The sequence below is a fragment of the Phacochoerus africanus genome, chromosome 4 (genome assembly GCF_016906955.1).
Source record: "Phacochoerus africanus isolate WHEZ1 chromosome 4, ROS_Pafr_v1, whole genome shotgun sequence".
NCBI classification, from domain to species: domain Eukaryota; kingdom Metazoa; phylum Chordata; class Mammalia; order Artiodactyla; family Suidae; genus Phacochoerus; species Phacochoerus africanus.
The window spans coordinates 73,512,681-73,532,642 of NC_062547.1; the positions used below are offsets into that span (position 1 = coordinate 73,512,681).

The 19,962-nt window shown below is 45.3% G+C and overlaps 1 protein-coding gene across 4 annotated transcripts in view; it reads left to right on the top strand.

Moving 5' to 3' along the window:
* Positions 1–19,962, top strand: part of SAFB2 (scaffold attachment factor B2) — a 37,601-nt gene that overhangs the window by 13,053 nt on the left and 4,586 nt on the right. For all 4 annotated transcript variants that reach the window (XM_047777400.1, XM_047777401.1, XM_047777402.1 and 1 more), the window contains 9 exons: positions 366–415; positions 954–1,054; positions 6,763–6,912; positions 7,001–7,113; positions 12,127–12,257; positions 13,484–13,575; positions 15,866–16,002; positions 17,649–17,939; positions 18,955–19,095. In XM_047777400.1, the coding sequence (XP_047633356.1) occupies positions 366–415; positions 954–1,054; positions 6,763–6,912; positions 7,001–7,113; positions 12,127–12,257; positions 13,484–13,575; positions 15,866–16,002; positions 17,649–17,939; positions 18,955–19,095 (1,206 nt within the window). The remainder of the gene's footprint in view (positions 1–365; positions 416–953; positions 1,055–6,762; positions 6,913–7,000; positions 7,114–12,126; positions 12,258–13,483; positions 13,576–15,865; positions 16,003–17,648; positions 17,940–18,954; positions 19,096–19,962) is intronic.

The window sequence follows — 19,962 nt, forward strand, 5'->3', positions numbered from 1 at the left end:
CACATAAGCTGTTTTTTCTGCAATTGGCCAGCCAGACTGCAATTGTAGTTTACTTCTAAAGAATGTTTTATTTCTCTTTGTGTATTTTTAATGGGTGATTTCAATTCCTTTTGTTTTTCTCAACCTACTATGGTTGTGGTCTTAAATTGTTAAGTGTTATCATCTTCAGCTAAATCGAATTGACTTTTAAGAATCTGACATTGTATTTTGGGGGTCAGATTTCCAATATAAGCTTGTAAAGGTGCCTGTTAAAATTCTGTTTCAGACTAATTTTCTGGTAGGTATTCAGTTTTAGCACATACCATACTTTTGATTTAGTTCTTTCGTTTTTTTCCTGTATGAGTAACATTAACTTTTGTCTCTAGCTCTTTTAAGGAAGAAAAAGATATAAAGCCAATCATTAAAGATGAAAAAGGTATGAATTAGCTTATGTGGCAGGGCGCTAGCTACCTATGGATCCCTTATTTGGGGAGGGAGGGGCCCGCAGGTATCCACATTTTGGATCCAATATTTGGTTTTATATGGATTAGTGGAATCTATCATTTAATGATATCCTGAAAGACAGTTTTAAATGTTGTTGAGCTTCAGTATTTTATGTCTTTGTTGGGATTGTCATTTCTGGAATAGTGAAAGTCCTGTTATAGGACAGGAATCTTTCTACCCGTTGAATAATGGAATATTAGAAATTGTTCTGTTAATTGAGAGCTGATCTTTGAAAGACATTTGAATTTGTAACTGATATGGATGTGATTATTCCTCAAGTAAGAAAACTTATTTTCTGTGATCCAGATTTCTCATTTTCTGTCCAGAGTGTTGGCAGTGATTAAATTCTTAAATCAGAGAAGTCAAGATTGGATTTAGTTAGGGTGTAAGAGAGGGCTGCTGTCTTAGGCATGGTCCTTCCTTACTGTTATGCCTTGAGGCAAAGCATAATCTTCTCCTTCCTGCTCCAGGTCGCATCAGCAGCAGTTCCGGAAGGAACCTGTGGGTCAGTGGACTGTCTTCCACAACTCGAGCGACAGATCTGAAGAACCTATTCAGCAAATATGGAAAGGTATGCAAGTTTAGAAACCTAATTCTCACTTTGTTAATTTTACTGGTTCTTATTTCTGGTTGGGGGAAAATAAACATAAAAAAAAAGAAAAACTCCAAGGAGGAAAAAGCCTAACCAGTTGTGGATAGTAAGCTCTGTTTCCTGGTTGGGAGTAGGTGATAGGCAGAGCAAATACCTCAAGAACATTGCTCAGAAAAGATGTATAAAAACGATAGTCTTAATGTCCTGGCTGTTAGTTACAACTTCTTGAAACTATCATTTGGAACAAAGACTTAAAGCTGGCATGCTCAGTTTTGAGGGCTTTTTAACAGTAAGTCAGCAGTTGACTTCCATGTGTCTGCTGTCATCTTAAGGATGTAGTCTGAGAACTGGAACAGGATAATGGCTTAAATAAACCTAGTAACGTGCTGGTCACAGGGCAGGAGGAAAATTGTTCAGAAGCCTTCGGAGGAACATTTGGGAGGTGAAGTAGTCTCATAGGAAGCCATGGCACCTGCCTTGGTCTGGGGGCCTGTGGGAGGAGTAGGTGTAGTACTGCTCACCGGGATTCCAGGCAGAGGCTCGGCAGCTGTGTCATCCTGGCTGCCCAGGTCATCCCTCTGCTTAGATCTTTGTCACTTGATTGGGTGTTCGTGAGTGGGTTAGGGACAGAAAAAGCATTCCAAAGGACATAGAACACTCTTAAGCCAAAACCTGTTCACTCACTCACTTAGAATCAGGCACTGATTGTAAAGCTGGAAAGACACTACCATCGTGAATCTTACATCTGGTGGAAAGTCATTTAAGAAATAAATACATACAATGTGTTGTAAGTTTACCTTAAGGAAAATTACAATGTGCCATCAGTGTACAGTAGAAGGACCTAATTTAGATTTGGGAGGTGGGTTCAGCAAACGTAGCTGAGGAAGTGATGTTTAGGCTGAGGGCTGAGTGGTTAGACCTGGCCTGGCCTTCAGAGCTCAGCTCTGGACCAAAGCAGCAGGACTTAGGAAGGCCTTGTGGTGGGGAAAAGACTCTGCAGTTGGATGAACTGACAAAGGTTGCTGTGAGGAGCTTGAGGGCAGAGGACAGGAAGCGGGGGAAGGGGCACAGACAGGGGTCTCTGAGCTTTTTGTGGAATCTGTTCTCATTTGTTTTTTTCTGTTATCAGAATTGAGGCCCTTGCAGGGATAGTTTGATGAAAAGGGCACTTGACCCCATGTTTGGCTTAGCCTCCTTACCTTGAGGAGAGGGAAGAGGGCAGAGTTTCATCTCATTTAAGAATTGACATCTGGTCACTCCGCAGAGACTGTCGCCTTCGCCTTGGTATGGGGTACTTTGGATAGATCAGGGCTTTCTTCCAGCAGAGCAGTGCTTCTCCATCCCCGCGGGTGGAAATGTCGGGATCTACTGGGACCCTCAGGAGCATGGATCCCCCTCCCCATCTCCAGAGAGAAGAGAGGACTTGTTCATGTTGACTACTGTGTCAAGGTGGTCAGAGCTGGAACCAGGGCTCCTGTGTCTCAGGCTCTTTTATATGTCCCGAGCTTCACTTTGAATGTCCTACAGGAAGGTTTACGTTCAAAATGAGCTTTGGTATGGGGGGGGATTTAATTCTGTGGTCTTGCTCTGTGTTTTGTATCTGTCTCTTCTTGGATTCCTTCTGTTTATCTGCTTGATTCTGCTCCGTGTATTAAGATTTGTGGTTTATTAGTTATATTTACTATATACAACTAGTTTAATTGTTTAATTCTAGTTCCTTGGGGTATAAAGTTAGGTTATTTATTGGAGATTTTTCTTGTTCCTTATGTAGGCACTTACCACTATGAACTTCTAAGTATTGCTTTTGTCACATCTCATAAGTTTCTTTATGTTTCTGGTTTGGTACTTTGTTTCATTTGTCTTGAGGTATTTTATGACTTATCACATACTGTCTCCCAGTGATTTTTTTTTTTGTTTTGTTTTAGTCTTTTTAGGGCCACACCCTTGGCATATGAAGGTTCTCAGCCTAGGGGTCTAATCAGAGCTATAGCCACCGGCCTACGACACAGCCACAGCAACACGGGATTCAAGCCACGTCTGTGACCTATAGCACAGTTCACGCAACCCTGGATCCTTAACCCACTGAGCAAGGCCAGGGGTTGAACCCGCATCCTCATGGATACTACTTGGGTTCCTTAACCACTGAGCCACTTCAGGAACTCCTCCCATTGATTTTATACCAGTTCCTGGATAGTTTAAGAACTTTACTGCAGCACACTGCCATTTCCCCCTCCCAGCCTTTGTGATGTTACCTATACTTTATTTCTGTTAAATAAAGTACACAGTGCAGTATCGACTTTTGTGTGTTTTGGTTTTGGGTTTTTTTAAAAATTATAGTTAGTTTACAGTGTTCTGTCAGTATCTGCTGTACAGCAAAGCGACCCAGTTATACACTTAAATGCATTTTTTTTCACATTATCCTCCATCATGTTTCTTCGCAAGTGATTAGATATAGTTCCCTGTGCTATACAGCAAGATCTCATTGCTTATCTAGTTTTGTTTTTAAAGGAAAAAAGCCATGGTTTTTTTTTGTTTGTTTGTTTGTTTTTTTGTCTTTTTGCCTTTTCTAGGGCTGCTCCCGTGACATATGGAGGTTCCCAGGCTAGGGGTCTAATTGGATCTGTAGCCACCAGCCTACGGCAGAGCCACAGCAACGTAGGATCCGAGCTGGTCTGCAACCTTCACCACAGCTCACAGCAACGCTGGGTCCTCAACCCACTGAGCAAGGCCAGGGTTTGAACCCTCATCCTCATGGATGCTAGTCGGGTTCACTAACCTCTGAGCCACGACGGGAACTCCAGGACTGGTTTCTTTTACTCAGGATAGTGCCTTTGCGATTCATCCATGTTACTGAGTAGCAGTGGTTTATTCCTTTACATTATTGAGTAGTGTTCCACTGTATTGGGGCATACTGTTCGTACATTGAAGGACATTTAGATTGTGCCCAGTTTTTGGTGATATGAACAGGCTGTTATAAACATTATTTTATAGGATTTTGTGTAAACACGAGTTTTCATTTATCCAGGGGAAGTGCCTAGGTGTAGAACTGCAGAGGCATATAGTAATTTTTTTTTTTTTTGGTCTTTTTGCCATTTCTTGGGCTGCTCCTGCAGCACATGGAGGTTCCCAGGCTAGGGGTCAATTTGGAGCTGTAGCCACCAGCCTACGCCAGAGACACAGCAACGCGGGATCATTAACCCACTGAGCAAGGCCAGGGATTGAACCCGCAACCTCATGGTTCCTAGTTGGATTCGTTAACCACTGCGCCACAACAGGAACTCCAAGCCATGGGATTTGAGTTACCCATGTGTGTTTACCACTTTGGGTGCTTTTTTTTTTTCCTTTTGTATATCCAAGTTCCCCCCCCAAATATCATTCACCTTCTTCCTTAAGCGTATCTTATAGTGCAGAGTTGTTGACGATGAATTCCTGCAGCTTTTGTATGTTTGAAAAAGTTGTTCTCTTCCCTTTGTTCTGCTGGGTATAGAGTTAAAAGTTGGCTGGTTTTCTCCTAGATGGCACAGTTTACTCTGCCCCTTCTGGCTTCCATTCTTTCCAGCCAGCTGGCTGTTGTTTCCATCTTTGCTTTTTGGTGTGCAATGTATTTTATCTTACTGTAGCTGCCTTCAAGATTTTCTCCTTACCACTGGTTTGGAGCTGTTTGCTGCTGATGTGCTTTGGTTTCATTTGCTAAGTTTTTTCCTGTGCTTCTTGCCTGTGAAGACTCTGCAAGCTGTCCCACATGACACTGTTGCTCTGGTTCATTTTGATTTTTCTACCTTTTTTCTCAGTTTCTTTCTTTTTTTTTTTAGTTTCATTTTTAATGTTTTCTCTTACTGTGTCTTCAAGTTCCCTAATTTTTCCCTTCTCTAGCATCTGGCTGTCAGTTTCATCTAGTGTAGTCTTTCCAGAAATTGGGTTTGGGTTCTTGTTGCTGTTGTTTTTGTTTCTTTAATGGCTACATCTGAGGTATATGGAAGTTCCTGGACCAGGGATTGAATCTGAGCTGCAGCTGTGGCAATACAGGTCCTTTAACCCACTACTCTGGACCGAGGATCAAACCTGTGCTCTGCAGCAACCCAGCCCACTGCAGCTGGATTCTCAACCTATTGTGCCACAGCAGAAATTCCTGATTTGGGTATAAATAATTTCCAGATGCTTACCTGACATGCTCAGTTGTTGCTTTGCCTTCTTGAACATATAGGATATGGCTCTCCTTGTCCACTAATTTTTTTTTTTTTTTTTGCCATTTTTTGGGCCGCTCCTGCGGGATATGGAGGTTCCCGGGCTAGGGGTTGAATTGGAGCTGTAGCCACCGGCCTACGCCAGAGCCACAGCAACGCAGGATCCGAGCCGCGTCTGCAACCTACACCACAGCTCACGGCAACGCCGGAACCTTGACCCACTGAGCAAGGGCAGGGATCGAACCCGCAACCTCATGGTTCCTAGTCGGATTCGTTAACCACTGCGCCATGACGGGAACTCCTTGTCCACTAATCTTATCATTGTGTCATTTCCATTGACTTTTTCTTTTTCTTTTTCTTCATCAGAACCATATTTTCCTCCTTCTTGGCTACCTCACTGTTTTTGATGGGATGCCAGGTGGTATGACTTTTATCTTATTGGGTGCTGGTTCCTCCTGTATCTCTGTAAATGCATTTGAGCTTTTCCTGGGATGCAGTTCAGTTACCAGCTCCTTCTGAGGTCTGTTGTTAGGCTTCCTTAGTCCAGGGCAGCCTTTAGCTCAGGGCTGCTTTGTCTATTCTTGAGGCGATACCCTTCTGAGTCCTCAGCCCGATGCGCCTGGCAGTTACAGGCTCTTCCAGTCCAGCTGGTGGATTCACTCTGTGAGCAGTGAACCATTTGTGGTCCTGAGTGAGCTCTGGGGATTGGTCCCTCTACCCCTTACCAGTGGGTCTCTTCCTAGCCTGGGTGGACACCTCACACAAGTGCGTGGTCAGGGGTATTATCCCTCTCAGGATTACCCTGTGTGGCCCTCTCCTCTGCTTGCTCACTGTCTTCTATCTCCTCAGACTCCAAGCTCTATCTGCTCAGCTTAGGGCTCCTACCACCTGCTCACCCACTTTCTCCTCTTCCCCTGGCCTGCAACTTCTGAGCAGTGGGCCAAAGCAGTCGTAGGAGACATGCCTCATGTGTTCCCCACTTATAGGGGTCCCTGTCCTGTGCTATGTCTGCAAATCCTTGTTGCCCACGTTTCCTCCAGGTTTTTAGTTTCAGCTGGCAGGAGGGTAAATGCTGCATTCTTACTGGAAGCAGAAGCCCTCTGCATCCTGCATCTGTGGCAGAGCTGTTCTCAGCCTGGGCCTACAAAATGGAGTGTACTTCGCAGTCAGTATCCCTGCAGCTTTCCATGGGTACAGTGGAATTGGAGAAAAAAATCCGAGAGGGAAGGATTTTTGATTTGACAAGTTGTGGTTCGTGAAGTTTACCTGTCTTTAGCTTTTCTTGTTTGTATTGTGTCACTCTGGTTTTGTATCAAAAGCAGTTATATTTTGATAATGTAAGGATTAATTAAAACCACTTTAATAGTTAGTTATGAGAAGCAGCAATTTCCAGAGAAGTGAAAACAAGTAGAAATGATTCTGATGCTGAATTAACTGCTCATAATTTTTGACACAAAGTATGGTTATTTATATGAGAAAATAAGAGTGTCCTTTCTCATGAAGGTTATTGGGGCCAAAGTGGTGACCAATGCCCGCAGCCCTGGGGCTCGGTGCTACGGATTTGTCACCATGTCGACATCCGACGAGGCTACAAAGTGTATCAGCCATCTTCACAGAACTGAGCTGCATGGAAGAATGATCTCTGTAGAGAAGGTGAGGCCGTTTTTGGTGCTGTAACTCAACAGAGCTCATAGACCAGAAGACCTAGTCCCTGAGCCATTTTATTTTTGTTGTATTTTAGGCCAAAAATGAACCTGCTGGGAAAAAGCTATCTGACAGAAAAGAATGTGAAGTGAAGAAGGAAAAATTGTCCAATGTTGACAGACATCATTCTGTGGAGATCAAAATCGAAAAGTAAAGTGCTTTTTAAAAATCTTTCTCTTGGGAGGAGGGCAGGTGGGCAGCCACAGGATCACTCATGAAATTAGCATGTATCCTTTCCATAGACAGCCTCACCAGCTCCTTATTTAAATCTCAGGTTTTTTTTATCTTGCTGCCACTTATATCCAAACAAGTTTGTTTGTTAAAAAAAATAACATGGAATGAAAGACTAATATGTCCTTGGTTTGTACTGTGTAGGTCCACTTACATGAGTTTTTTCAGTAGTACATAGCAAGTACTTCAGTACCCAGAGATGGTAAAGCCCACAGATAGGAGCCTTGACTAGGAAGGGCCAATTAGGAGTTCCCTTTGAGGCTCAGCGGAAACATTTATTTATTTATTTATTGCCTTTTAAGGCCACACCTGCAGCATATGGATGTTCCCAGGCTAGGGGTCAAATCAGAGCTACAGCTGCCGGCCTACACCACAGCCACAGCAACGTGGAATCCGAGACATGTCTGCGACCTACACTACAGCTCACAGCAATGCCATACCCACTGAGTGAGGTCAGGGATCAAACCCGCAACTTCATGGTTCCTAGTCGGATTCATTGCCACTGCACCATGATGGAAACTCCAGCGGAAACAATTTGACTAATAACCATGAGGATGCAGGTTCGATCCCTGGTCTCGATCAGTGGGTTAAGGATCCAGGGTTGCCTTGAGCCATAGTGTAGGTTGCAGATGTGGCTCAGATCTGGTGTTGCTGTGGTTGTGGTGTAGGCCAGCGGCTACAGCTCCAGTCGGACCCCTGGCCTGGGAACTTCTATATGCCACTGGTGTGGCACTAAAAAGACCACCCCCCACCAAAAAAGGAAGGGCCAATTAAAAAGTAACATGTGGCTTTTTTGACTGGAGGGTCAGCACCCCTAATCCCCATGTTGTTCAAGAATCGGCTGTATTCTTACTTCATTCTTGACATTCTGAGCCCTGGCAGGCCTTTTAAACCTTGGAATCATTTCATGCTCCAGACTCATTTTTGTGTAGTTCCTGCTTTTACCCACAGCAGCTGCAGAATCCTAGCTTCGCAAAGATACAGCATCATCCAGAGGAATGTAGCCTGACCTAGTCTTGAAACAAGGGATCTCAAGCTAGTAGTCCATGCAGTGTTTGTTTGACAGATATCAAGTATTTCTGTGTTTTTCTCTCAGAAATTTAAAATATCCCAGGGCACTCGTGGGTTCAGCTGTCCTGGTGTACCTTGGCACAGTAGTATGGGAACCACAGGTTGGCTATACTATTTTTATAAAGGTGGTAATATACATCTTTAATCAGGATGAAAATGGGGACAGGTCTTTCAAAGCAGGCATTCCCTATTGATAATTTTATTGAAACTATAGGTTTGTCTTTTTGAGGAGGTAGGCTTTGGTGAAATTCTTGATAGGGTTTCATTCTCAGAATGCTGAGTGCTTTAAATTTATATTCTCAGCATAATTTGTTTTCATTTCTAGGTCCACTCATACGCTAAAAAATAGAACCCTTTGATGAGAATGTCAGTGTTAATGGTAATTTTGTTGTCCAGGTTTTTTTTTTTTTTTTAATATAAGACAATTTAGGGGTTTCCCAGTGGCCCAGTGGATTAAGGACCTGACATCACTGATGTGGCACGGGTTTGATCCCTGGGCCAGGAACTTCCTCATGCCACGGGTATGGCTGAAAAAAAAAAAGAGAGAATTTATAGTTAAGTAACATATCTGTGGGCATCACAGTACTCATAAGTTAAACTTTTTTAAAGATGTAATTTCGGAGTTCCCTTGTGGTGCAGTGGGTTAAGGTTCCGATGTTGTCACTCTGGTGGCTTGGGTTGCTGCTGTGGTGTGGGTTTAATTCCTGGTCTGGGAACTTCTGCATGCAGCAGGCATAGCCAGAAATTAAAAATAAAGATGTATTTGTCTATCGTCATCAGGGCCAGAGTGGAATTTGTAAACCTGTGAGAAATGAATGTCAGATTAGCTTTCTTATATTTTTGGGTGAGATTATGGTTTTATTAGCTTCTTCTCTGAAGAGACAAATTCTATCAGTAGTGCTAAAAACCCTTATTGGCAGAACACAGGGAACTGTTGGGAGTTCTTGCCATTATCTCTTTCTCTTTTTATTGGCTATGCCCACAGCATATGGAAATTCCTGGACCAGGGATTGAACCCACACCATGGCAACAACCCAAGCCACAGCAGTTATAATGTCAGATCCTTGACTGGCTGTACCACGAGAGAACTCCGTTCTTGGTATTCTTAATGTTTCAAGATGCATTTCATTCGTAGGTTGTTCTAATCATAAAAGTGAGACATGCTTATGGGAAAAGGAAGGGGATGTAAAATTACTAGTGTGTTGGGCGGTTTCCAGAGTCCCTGGAACAATGCTATGAGCTCTGTGCTCTGTGGAAGGAGAGACAGCTAGAAAGGAGCAGTGCCTGGCCCCAGGTGAGTTAGGGATGAGAGGCCTGCCCTCTGGTGCAGGGCTGCTTAAATTGGGTGATGAGCCTAAGGATTTTGAAACCAAACTGCTTCATGGTTTGCCTAGGGGGCTAAGTGTTTTTAACTTTGTTCTCTCCTCCAGTGAACACACTCACTGACCTTTCATTTGAAGAATTTCTAGGTTTGGTAGTCAGCCTAAGTGAAATAGAGAAACTTTTCCAAGGTGCTGGCTTCCCTTTGCTATCTTGGATGAATCGTGGTTTTTATGTAATTGCCATTTCGAAAGCACACAAAGGTGTTCCCTTGTGGCGCAGCAGATTAAGGATCAAGTGTTGTCACTGCAGCAGCTCTGGTCGCTGCTGTGCTGTGCCTTCAGTCCCTAGCCCAGGAATTTCCATATGCTGTGGGCACAGCCAAGGAGGAAAAAAAAGCAAGCACACACGTATGTCAAGTATAATCCCACTACCCAGGACTGACAGTTTTCGGTGTGTATCTCTCTACTCTTGCCTACACATGTATTTTTTAGAAATTGCCTTTTAACTTAGTGTTATCAGGAAGGTCCTTTGTGTCTAACACAAAGGTGCCACATGAGTATGGAACAAGTAGGGGGCGTCTCCTTTCAAGACATCTTTTTAGGTCTGCTGGGAGGGAGAAGGCACTGCCCCCGAATAGTTGGAAGAGGCATACCGTGGATGATTCCTGGTGGCTTTATTTGCAGTTGTGTCGTACTGGCGCAGTCTCTAGCCTGTCAGAAGGGAATCGGGTTAGAAACAGTGGGCTGTTGTGCAGCAGTTGAAAGGACCCACAGCCTCTGTGCCATGTCCACACAGCCTACCTGGCAGAGTGCGAGATGGAAGGCCTTGCAGAGCAGTGTACAAGTGTCCTCCCACTATGTAAGCCTTAAGAAATATAAAATGCCCATCACTGTGGGCATCATGGTTACAAGCATGCCTATAAAGCCAGGAGGGGTGGAACCAAATGTTTGACAGCGAAGACGTGGTGGTTGTCATGGAAATGTCTCTATTAGTGTTTTCTTTTTTAGAAGGAAAGTATGCTACAGATGTTTACAATTACCAATTCTGATAGACACCATCAATTTTTTTTAATTAAAATACTTCTCAAATACAATTTTTAAAGATGACAGCTCCATGCTCTGGAAGTTTAGGTGGTGCAAAGAGGGGGCAGGAAGTGCTTATTAGTGGACCCCAAGGAGCATGGCTTTCCAGTCCTGGACTCTGGCACACAGTGGGCATTTAATAAGTTTGGAATTTAATTGCCTTAAACAGTAGTAGGAAATAAGGGAGACAGGTTTGAATGGCCACAATGATTTATGTCACTGGTTAGACTAAAACTGCCTTCAGCTGAAATGGTACTAACAGTTTCCATATTTGCTGGCATATTACATGCCATTTTACCTCCCCTGAAATGTGTAGAAATTACCAGCTGTGTGTGGGTGGTCAGGGTAAAGGGTACCACCCATCCTTGTACTGTGCTTCCATCCTTCTTTTTTTTTTCACAGCCATTACTTGCAGCATATGGAAGTTCCCTGGCTAGGGGTCGAATCAGCTGCACCTGGGGTCTGTGCCACAGCCACAAGAGACCCAAGCCACATCTGCAACCCACACAGCAGCTTGTGGCAATGCCTGATCTTTAACCCACTGAACGAGGCTGGGGATTGAACTCAAATCCTCATAGAGACAACATCTAGTACTTAACCTGCTGGGCCACAGCAGGAACTTCTAAATCCATTCTGTTTTATTTATATTAAATGTTTTATTAGGAAAAAACTTTTTCCTTACAAAACTTAAAAATAATATTGTACAAGAGCTCTTGTCATGGCTCAACGGTTAACAAACCTGACTAGCATCCATGAGGATGTGGGTTCAATCCCTGGCCTTGCTCAGTGGGTTAAGGATCCGGCGTTGCTGTGAGCTGTGGTGTAGGTTGCAGACGCGGCTCGGATCCCATGTTGCTATGGTGTAGGCCAGCAGCTATAGCTCTGATTCGACCCCTAGCCTATGGAACCTCCATATGCTGTGGGTGTGGCCCTAAAAAGACATAATAATAATAATAATATTGCACACATGCAAAATGAAACAAAGTTCATTTTTTAAACAAGCTTTCCTACATAGTTGGGAGTATTTCTCATGTACGCTTTCGGGTCTGATTGACATACCGGTGCCTCTAGCATTTTGGAAACCACCCCTCCACCCCCTGCCACCGCAAACCCAAGCCTGCAGTTTCATCCAGTATGTTTCTAGATGTCGCAGGTAACTTAGTAGGAATACGGCCTCTATCCAGAGAGGGTATTATTAGAGTTCCCTTGTGAGGCAGCAGGTTAAGGATATGGTGTTGTCACTGCTGCTGCCAGGGTTGCTCCTGTGGTTGGTGTGGTTGCTTCAATCCCTGGCCTAGGAACTTCTCCATGCCTCAGGGGTAGCCAGAAACAAAAGAAAGAGAGTAGTAATCACTACCACAGTTTTCAAATAGGTTTTATTTTGTGTGGAAGTCTAAGTGTAAACTGCTTCTGTTAGAATCTCTGGAACTCAAGTTTGATAACCATGTTCTTTTAGAACCGTAATTAAGAAGGAAGAGAAGAGTGAGAAAAAGGAGGAAAAAAAGCCTGAAGAGATTAAAAAGGAAGAAAAAGATGAAGATGAGCTGAAACCAGGACCTACAAATCGCTCCAGAGTCACCAAATCAGGTAATGAGAGTCTTTCAAGTGGGTTGCTTGGAGCCAGGGAGCACAGCAAGCTAGGTGACTTTATTGAGCTGTGCCTCAGGCAATGACAGAGCTTCAGGTGATGACATGGCTTAAAGGAGTTTCTCTGTGACGTAAGAAATCTGAAGCTTTTCTGGTTGGGATATATGTTTATAGGTGGCTCCATGACCTGGGTTGTTGATTTTCCTGAATCTCTGACAAAAAGAGAGTGTGGGATATGCAAGAGGGAGGTGTCTTAGTTCTTGTGACTAATTCCATGCAGTTCTGCATGTGTGTAATCAAATTTTTCTGCATTTATGTTAAAACCAGATACAGTTTTTTGAAACACAGAAAACTAAAATCTTAGAATGTCTATACCTATTGAAGTAGTTGCACTTGGAGCATGCCACCTCTGTTGTCGTTTTATCAAAGTTTATTGTGCTGTGCACACTCAGATTTGCATGAGGCTCCACAGAACATTTTGTGGAAAAAATAAAACCAACCCCTCCCCCCCCCCCATAAAACAGAAACAAAACCCAGCCATCTGGAGCCTTGAAATTCAGTTCTGCACATTACAAGTTACATCTTAAGTGCTTGGGGTAATTTACCAGCAGTCTCGAGAGGAATGTGTTTTTAAAATGTTCCTCAAATATTGTAAATCTCCCTAAATCAGTAATTGTTTCGGTGTTTAGAGCCTGCTTATTGTGTCATTGAGGGGAAGATTGGTTTGGAAGCCTTTATTGCAGTAGATGAATGAGGGCAGCCCACCCATCTGGGGGGGGCCCTCAGAGCGTCAGTGTCTGATTCAGAGTACAAGGGCCCAGGTTTTGCAAAGCACTCCAGAACATGTGGGAGGAATACAGATTGGTGTTAATTTTCCTTGGAGCCACTGGGATTTAGTGTGGGGGTGAAAGCAGCCTGCAGGTTGGATGTGTTTGTGCCCAAGTTGCAGAATGCACTTTGACTCACATCTACATCCTAAGATGTGGGCAAATCACGCCGCTTCATTCCAGATGAGCAAAGGCCTGTCAGGGGGCACCATCTGCCTCAAACCCAATGTTGCTCTCTTGGCAGTGCTGACTTTATGTCACAGTGAAGAGAAAGATGGGGTGCAGAGGCTCCAGAGCTTAGCATCAGTCAGTCGATGCAGTGTCAGGCTGGGTGCTGCCTGCAATCAGAAGTGAGGGTGTCAGCATGTTTTTTATAGATTGCTGTGTTTTTTCCTGAAGGAAGCAGAGGAATGGAACGAACAGTCGTGATGGATAAATCGAAAGGGGAGCCTGTCATTAGTGTGAAAACCACAAGCAGGTCAAAAGAGAGAGTAAGTATTGCTTCTGCCTCTCAAGTCCAGCCATTTTTGATGGTGGTTTAACAACCACTTTGATTTATGTTATGAGTACAATGTTAAGAGTTCTTTGAAGTACTCAAGAGGCACATTGTTAACTACTTAAATGATATGTACAGACATGAATTAGATTCTAAAACTTATTTCAAAACAATACTTAACCTTGTTTGCTCTCACAAGAGCTCCCAGCAAATTCTGTCAGGTTATACCATCTTCTAGAAGGAGAACTGCTTCACAGATCCGATAGAATGGGCAAGACCCAGGGCTTTTCAAGTCAGAAGGCAGATTCTACTCTGTTAATCTAATAGCACTTTATTTATTTTCTTTAGTTGCTTTTCTAGTCTTTTATTAAATTAACCAAAACGAAAAGTAGAGTTCACCCTAAAACTGTCCTCCATGTTATTAGAGAATGTGCTTCATTGCTTACATGGTACACACCGCTGGACAAGCTAATTGCTTCTCTGTTTTGCTTTTTCCACTCTGGAAAACAAAACCCTCTGCATCCCAGCCGAAGGCTCTAACTAAACAATAAGGAGAGAAGTGCTCTTTTCATGAATGCAGAAAAAATGAACGTTCCGGGAATCCATCACTTGGTTTCGTTAGTGGCATAGGGGGTGTGTATGGTGCTAGGTAGGACATTTTATCATCAGTGTAGATTTGTGCGGCTGCCGCCACAGTCCAGGTATGGAACTAGTCCATCAGCACAAAGCCATCCTCCTTGGTCCCCCTTTATTGTCATACCCACCCCAAGAGCCCTTCCCCAACCCAGGGAAACCTCTTAACTTGTTTTACGTCGCCAGCATGTCATCACTGTGAAAATGATGGGTAAGGGTATAATACCCATCCCTGGGTATAAATGGAATCTTGGAACTGGGACTTCTTGAGATTGGCCTCTTCCCTCAGCGTGATGTCCTTGAAATCCATCCAGGTGGTGGTGTGTGGCTTTTCCTTGTAAAGCTCATATGATTCAGTTTATGGATGCACTGCCATCATTTTAACCAGTCCCTAGTGACAAGACACTTGGTTGGTTCCACATCTCCTGTTGGAGACTGGGATGGGGCAGCACGCCTCTTGGCAGTGCTGGTCCAAAGCTGCCAGCACATTATTCGTTGTGATAGATATTATCAGAGTGTCTAACAGAAAGGTGCTTATTAGCCTTAAGTACTTAACCATAAGGATACTAAACGTTCATTGAGTGTGTGATGTGTGCCAGGCTGCTAGTAAGTGAACCTAGGAGTCCAGTTCAGGAACTCCACTGCCGTGCTGGCCTCCCCAATAGATCGCATCCACACCCTGAAACATAGGGTGTGTCTGTCCTTCCTCACTCCATCCTGCAGTATGTGGGATCAGATTCTAAACTCTGCCCATCTTGAAGGTCATTGTGATGGTTTGGGTTTTCTGTCCTTGTAATGAGGTCGTCCTCTTTGTGTCTCCCTCTCTCCCCTTGCCCAGCTCCATTGGTAAAATACTTGATTATGACCTTTGCCTAACTTTTTCATGGATTGCTTTGTCTTTTATTGGTGTTTTTGCCCCTTTGTGAGCTAAATAAGAAAATAAGCTTAGGAGCTTTTAAAAAATGTCTCCCAGGCCCTTTCCCTGGAGGTTCTGAAGCAGTGGGTCTGCAGGGAGCTCTGACTTTTAAGGTACATAAAAACTTCTGGGAGAATCTGGTTTGTGGCCAGTTTGGGAGTCCTAGCCTTGGAGAACCTCAGAAATGGGAGTGGGTTGTTAATGTTTCCTCCCTTATCCCAGAAATGGAATTGCCTGTTAGAGCTTTATTTTTTATTGGGAGTGCTATTTTACTTTAAAGTGCCTTTGGCTTGTCATTTTTTTGAGGCCACCTGCCTGAGGCCTGAGCCAACAGTTGAGGAGTAGAAAATGCAGCCCATCATCCAGCTGTCCCAACAGCTGGCTTGACAGCTTCCCCACTGAACGGCTGGGCTGCTGTGGCATTGTGTGCACATGCCCTGTGCCTCTGAGGAGCCTCGTTTTGCTCTGGATAATGCAGAGTGCTTGGTTCTGCTACTCCAGAAAAACTGCTGAGATTTCACTCCACCTTTTGTCTTCATTAATGCCCTCTTGAACATTTGAAAGCAAGACTGGCCGTGTAACTCAGGTGTGGAGCGAGGCAGCCTGTGCTGGGGTCTGCATGTAAACAATGTGGGACTGAAGAGTCTTAGTCTAGTTGAGACATGCATAGTTAACTTTCATCGTGCATTTGTCATAATCACTTTTCTGACATTAATAAACCAATTTTGGTACACAGAGCTCTAAGAGTCAGGATCGCAAATCGGAAAGCAAAGAGAAGAGAGACATCTTGTCATTTGATAAAATCAAAGAGCAAAGGGAACGAGAACGCCAGAGGCAGCGGGAACGGGAAATCCGAGAGACAGAGAGGCGACGGTGAGTGGAGTCAAGCAAGGCTGGCAGGTGCATGGTTTCCTCCCCAGATGGTCGTCCTTTCTCCCAAGCGAGTTGCCTGTGTGGCCGTGGACTTGATGGCTTCCTCCTGTGTTTTTCCTGAGACTGAAAGACGAGGGTTCACACTGGTCCATAGTAGTCCTGTGACATTCATCAGAGCCCATTTCTGCTCAGCAGTATCTCCTCTGGCTGAAGTTGTACCTTGGCCCAGGTAGTGGGCATACCCACGTGTGGCTTTGATAGAAAGGTCCTTAGGGTTAAGGCCTCCGTCTTCCCTGGCAAACCCTTCCACATAAATTAGATCAAACACAGCACCCAGGGATATGCTGGCCTCTTAGAGCTGTGAGTCAACGCAGAAACTCTTATCTTCACTCCTGAAAGGTCTGTGCTCCCTCGCATTTTCAGGCAGCGGTGTTCCCACAGCCACATTCTGTGCCAAACTCCCCTTTGCTGAGGAGATGGCTTATTGGAACTGACCTGTCATTTCCACTTTCATGTTCTGCCATTTCATTCACATGGGGCCATCTAGAGCTCCCTTGTTGCTGTTCCCGCAAATATTGCTCAGTGAAGCAAAAGCTTCATGTTGCAGTGTTTGGGAAACTTCCTTGAGCTAATGTGGATCATTTGCTTTTCTAAAATAGTGTGACTTCAGCCTCTGCATATAGTTTTCAAAAGTAAAAGCACTTTGGGAGGCTTCTTGGTCACTCTTTTACTTTCAGCTGGCTTACATTTGGTTTAGAGCCTTTCCAGGCACTGTGGGAGGGCGTGACAAGTGGCTATCCAGTCCCTGCTTAGCTCTTGATGTGCAGTGGCCGGGGATGCGAGACCTTGGTCCCTTTTGCTTGTGCCTGGCTTTATCTTATCCCCATACCTTCTTGGGTCTCTTCAAAATGACACGTTCATTAAAAATACAGCCTTTTGGAGTTCTGTGGCACCACAGGTCAAGGATCTGGTGTCGTCACTGCAACAGCTCGGGTTGCCGCTATGGTGCAGGTTGAATCACTGGCCAGGAAACTTCTACATGCCAAAGGCACGGCCAAAAAATAAAAAAGATACAGCCTTTTTAGAGGGAAGGGGTGAAAAAAGGTTGCTCGTTGTACATCGCTAACTGTCCCTTCTCAGAGAAAGCTGCCCTCATCCATGTCTCCATTTTCTCTGTGCCCAGCTTTTTGAGTAGCAGTTATCCTTTTGTTTTTCTTACTTTTTTTGTTTTTCTTACTTTTCTGCTTCATTTTGGTTTGTTTGAGCCAGGTCCTCCTGGTCTGAACCTGAGGCTTGAAGTTCTGTTGTCTCCTCGGCAACACACACACACACACACACACACCCATCCACACCCCCCCCCCAGCTCAATTGTCTCCTCGGCAACCCACACCCACACACACACCCACACCCACACCCACACACCCGCCTCCCAGCTCACCCTTGGCTTTGCTTTTATGAGGTTATGAGGTTGGGGTTTCTGGCTTATCCAGAGCCTGCTTAGCAGGAGTGGGTTGGTGCCCACTGCCTGGGGGCTTGAGGGGAACCACTTAACATCTGGGAGCTGGAAGTTTCCAGGCACCGTCGGGAGGAAGACACCTGGATCACTGGATGCCACCAGTCAGGGTGGCCTTCCTGTGTTCCCTCAGAGAGCGGGAGCAGCGGGAGCGGGAGCAGCGCCTGGAGGCCTTCCACGAGCGGAAGGAGAAGGCGCGGCTGCAACGGGAGCGGCTCCAGCTTGAGTGCCAGCGGCAGCGCCTTGAGCGCGAGCGCATGGAGCGGGAGCGGCTGGAACGGGAGCGCATGCGTGTGGAGCGCGAGCGGAGGAAGGAGCAGGAGCGCATCCACCGCGAGCGTGAGGAGCTGCGGCGCCAACAAGAACAGCTACGTTATGAGCAAGAGCGGAGGCCAGTGCTCAGGAGGCCCTACGACGACGTACGGTAAGCCCCATCCCACCCCGACGCCACCCCCGCGCCTGCACCTGCAGCGGGGGGAGGTGGTCCTCTAAACGTTGGACCGGCTGCTTTTGCTCCTGTCCACCTTAGCGTGGAGAGTCGGAGATGTTGGAGAGGGAATCTGGGCTCCTGGATGCTTTTGCAGAACTCGTTGCTAACACCTCCGTGCCCTTGCCTTCTTTTTACCAGCCAGTTTATTCAGAGAGTCTTGGTAGTTGCCACTTGCTGAAGGGTTTGTGATGCTTTTGCTTAAGTTGTCCCATTACTCCCACCGTGGCTCACACAGTTTGAGTGTGTAGGCAACAACCAGGCAAGCTTTGCGCTGGTGGGGGGGGCGGGGGCGCGTTCACCACCGCTCTGTGGGGCTCGCTTGTCCTCCTAGAGGGAGAGGCACAGGGTCAGCACTATGGAAAAGGAGATTGCCTTCTGATTCAGAAAGTAGGTTTATTGGTCTCCAGCTTCTCTGAGCTGCTTAATTGACGGTCACCTGTCACCCCACCACCCATGAGCCTAATTTTCTGGTAGAAATCAGGAAGAAGATAATTGGATACCATCCTGAGTTGTATGTAGTTTGCTATCACCTGATCTAATTTCCTTTGCTTTTGCAAAAACTCAGAGGGAGGTTCAGGTTACCATAGAAGGCGAGAAGGTGAAAATGTGGCAGCTCTGAATGTCGTTCCAGAAGAATCAAATATTTCATTTCACTTGCATTGAGCTCATGTGGGGATCAAGGTATTAACAGCCTTGTGATACAATTAGTTCACAGCAGTTCTGTTTTCAGTAGTGTCAGATGAGAATGCCAGTATGCCTTTTGGCAGTTTGGGGGATTTTAATTTATCAAATCAAAGTGATAATGATTGAATGTTTAGAGATTAGCCCTGCAGGACATTTTAAATGATACTGGGTCTGGAGAGAGCGCTTCCTCCCCACCTCCACCTTTCTTTTTTCTCTCGTTTCCTTTCATCAATGAAATTTGCATCCTCTTTAAAATAAATACTAGGCGAGATGACACCTATTGGCCTGAAGGAAAGCGTATGGCCATGGAGGACAGATACCGCCCGGACTTCCCTCGGCCTGACCACCGCTTCCACGACTTTGATCATCGTGACCGGGGCCAGTACCAGGATCACGTGGCTGACAGGTCAGTCCCTGCTCCTCTCCTATAGCAAGAATCAGTCTCCATCTGTTCTCTTGTCTGAGCCTCCTAGTGCACGTCTCTGACCACCACATAAGGGATTTAAAAAGAGACCTTAAGCAGGACATTGGGAATTGGTGGCATCTTTGCCTTGTCTAGCAGGAAGGCACCTCAGATCTCGTTTCATGCCCTGTCCTCTTACAGATAGGACATACGGGCCCTGGGCAGGACCAGAGCCTTGGCATCCCCCACACTAACCTCTCTTGGGCATGGCCCAGGCTCTGGGTTACACTGCTCCCTAGGGTCACTCCACAGCACTCCGTCTCTCTACCCCTCCTACCAGCATGAGTTGCTCTGGAGCACAAGGCTTGGAGGAGGGCATGGCCCGGCCCCCTTGGTAATACAGTTGAGGAAGCAATTTAGAGAAAGGGTATGACCCACCTGAGCCATCAGCAGGGGTTCATACCAGCATGTGTAAAGAGAGCTGACTGTGGAACATAGCATAGGTCCTGATAGGCCTTCTTTGTGTTTCAAAGGTCTGGGTTGGGTTTTGCTAGTACTTTTTGTAATGAGGACTATATCTTCTTTATTAGAAAGGCAGCCCTCGATTTTCCAGTTTAAGAATTCTCCCTTTAGGTTTCTCTTCGGGCTCCCCTGGGCTGCATATCCTTGAGCCATTTCATTGCTCATTAGCTCCTCCATAAGGGAAGGGAGAACAAGGGAAAGATGGCTGAGAAGCCCTTGTTTAATTAATTATAGCTGGAATTGGTTTGAGATGTGATATGAGTCATGCATGTTGGGTCAAACCAGAGGTTAGGGAGCCTCCAAGGCTTTCTTAATTACCCCATTTGTCACCAGGCCATAGGTAAGTTA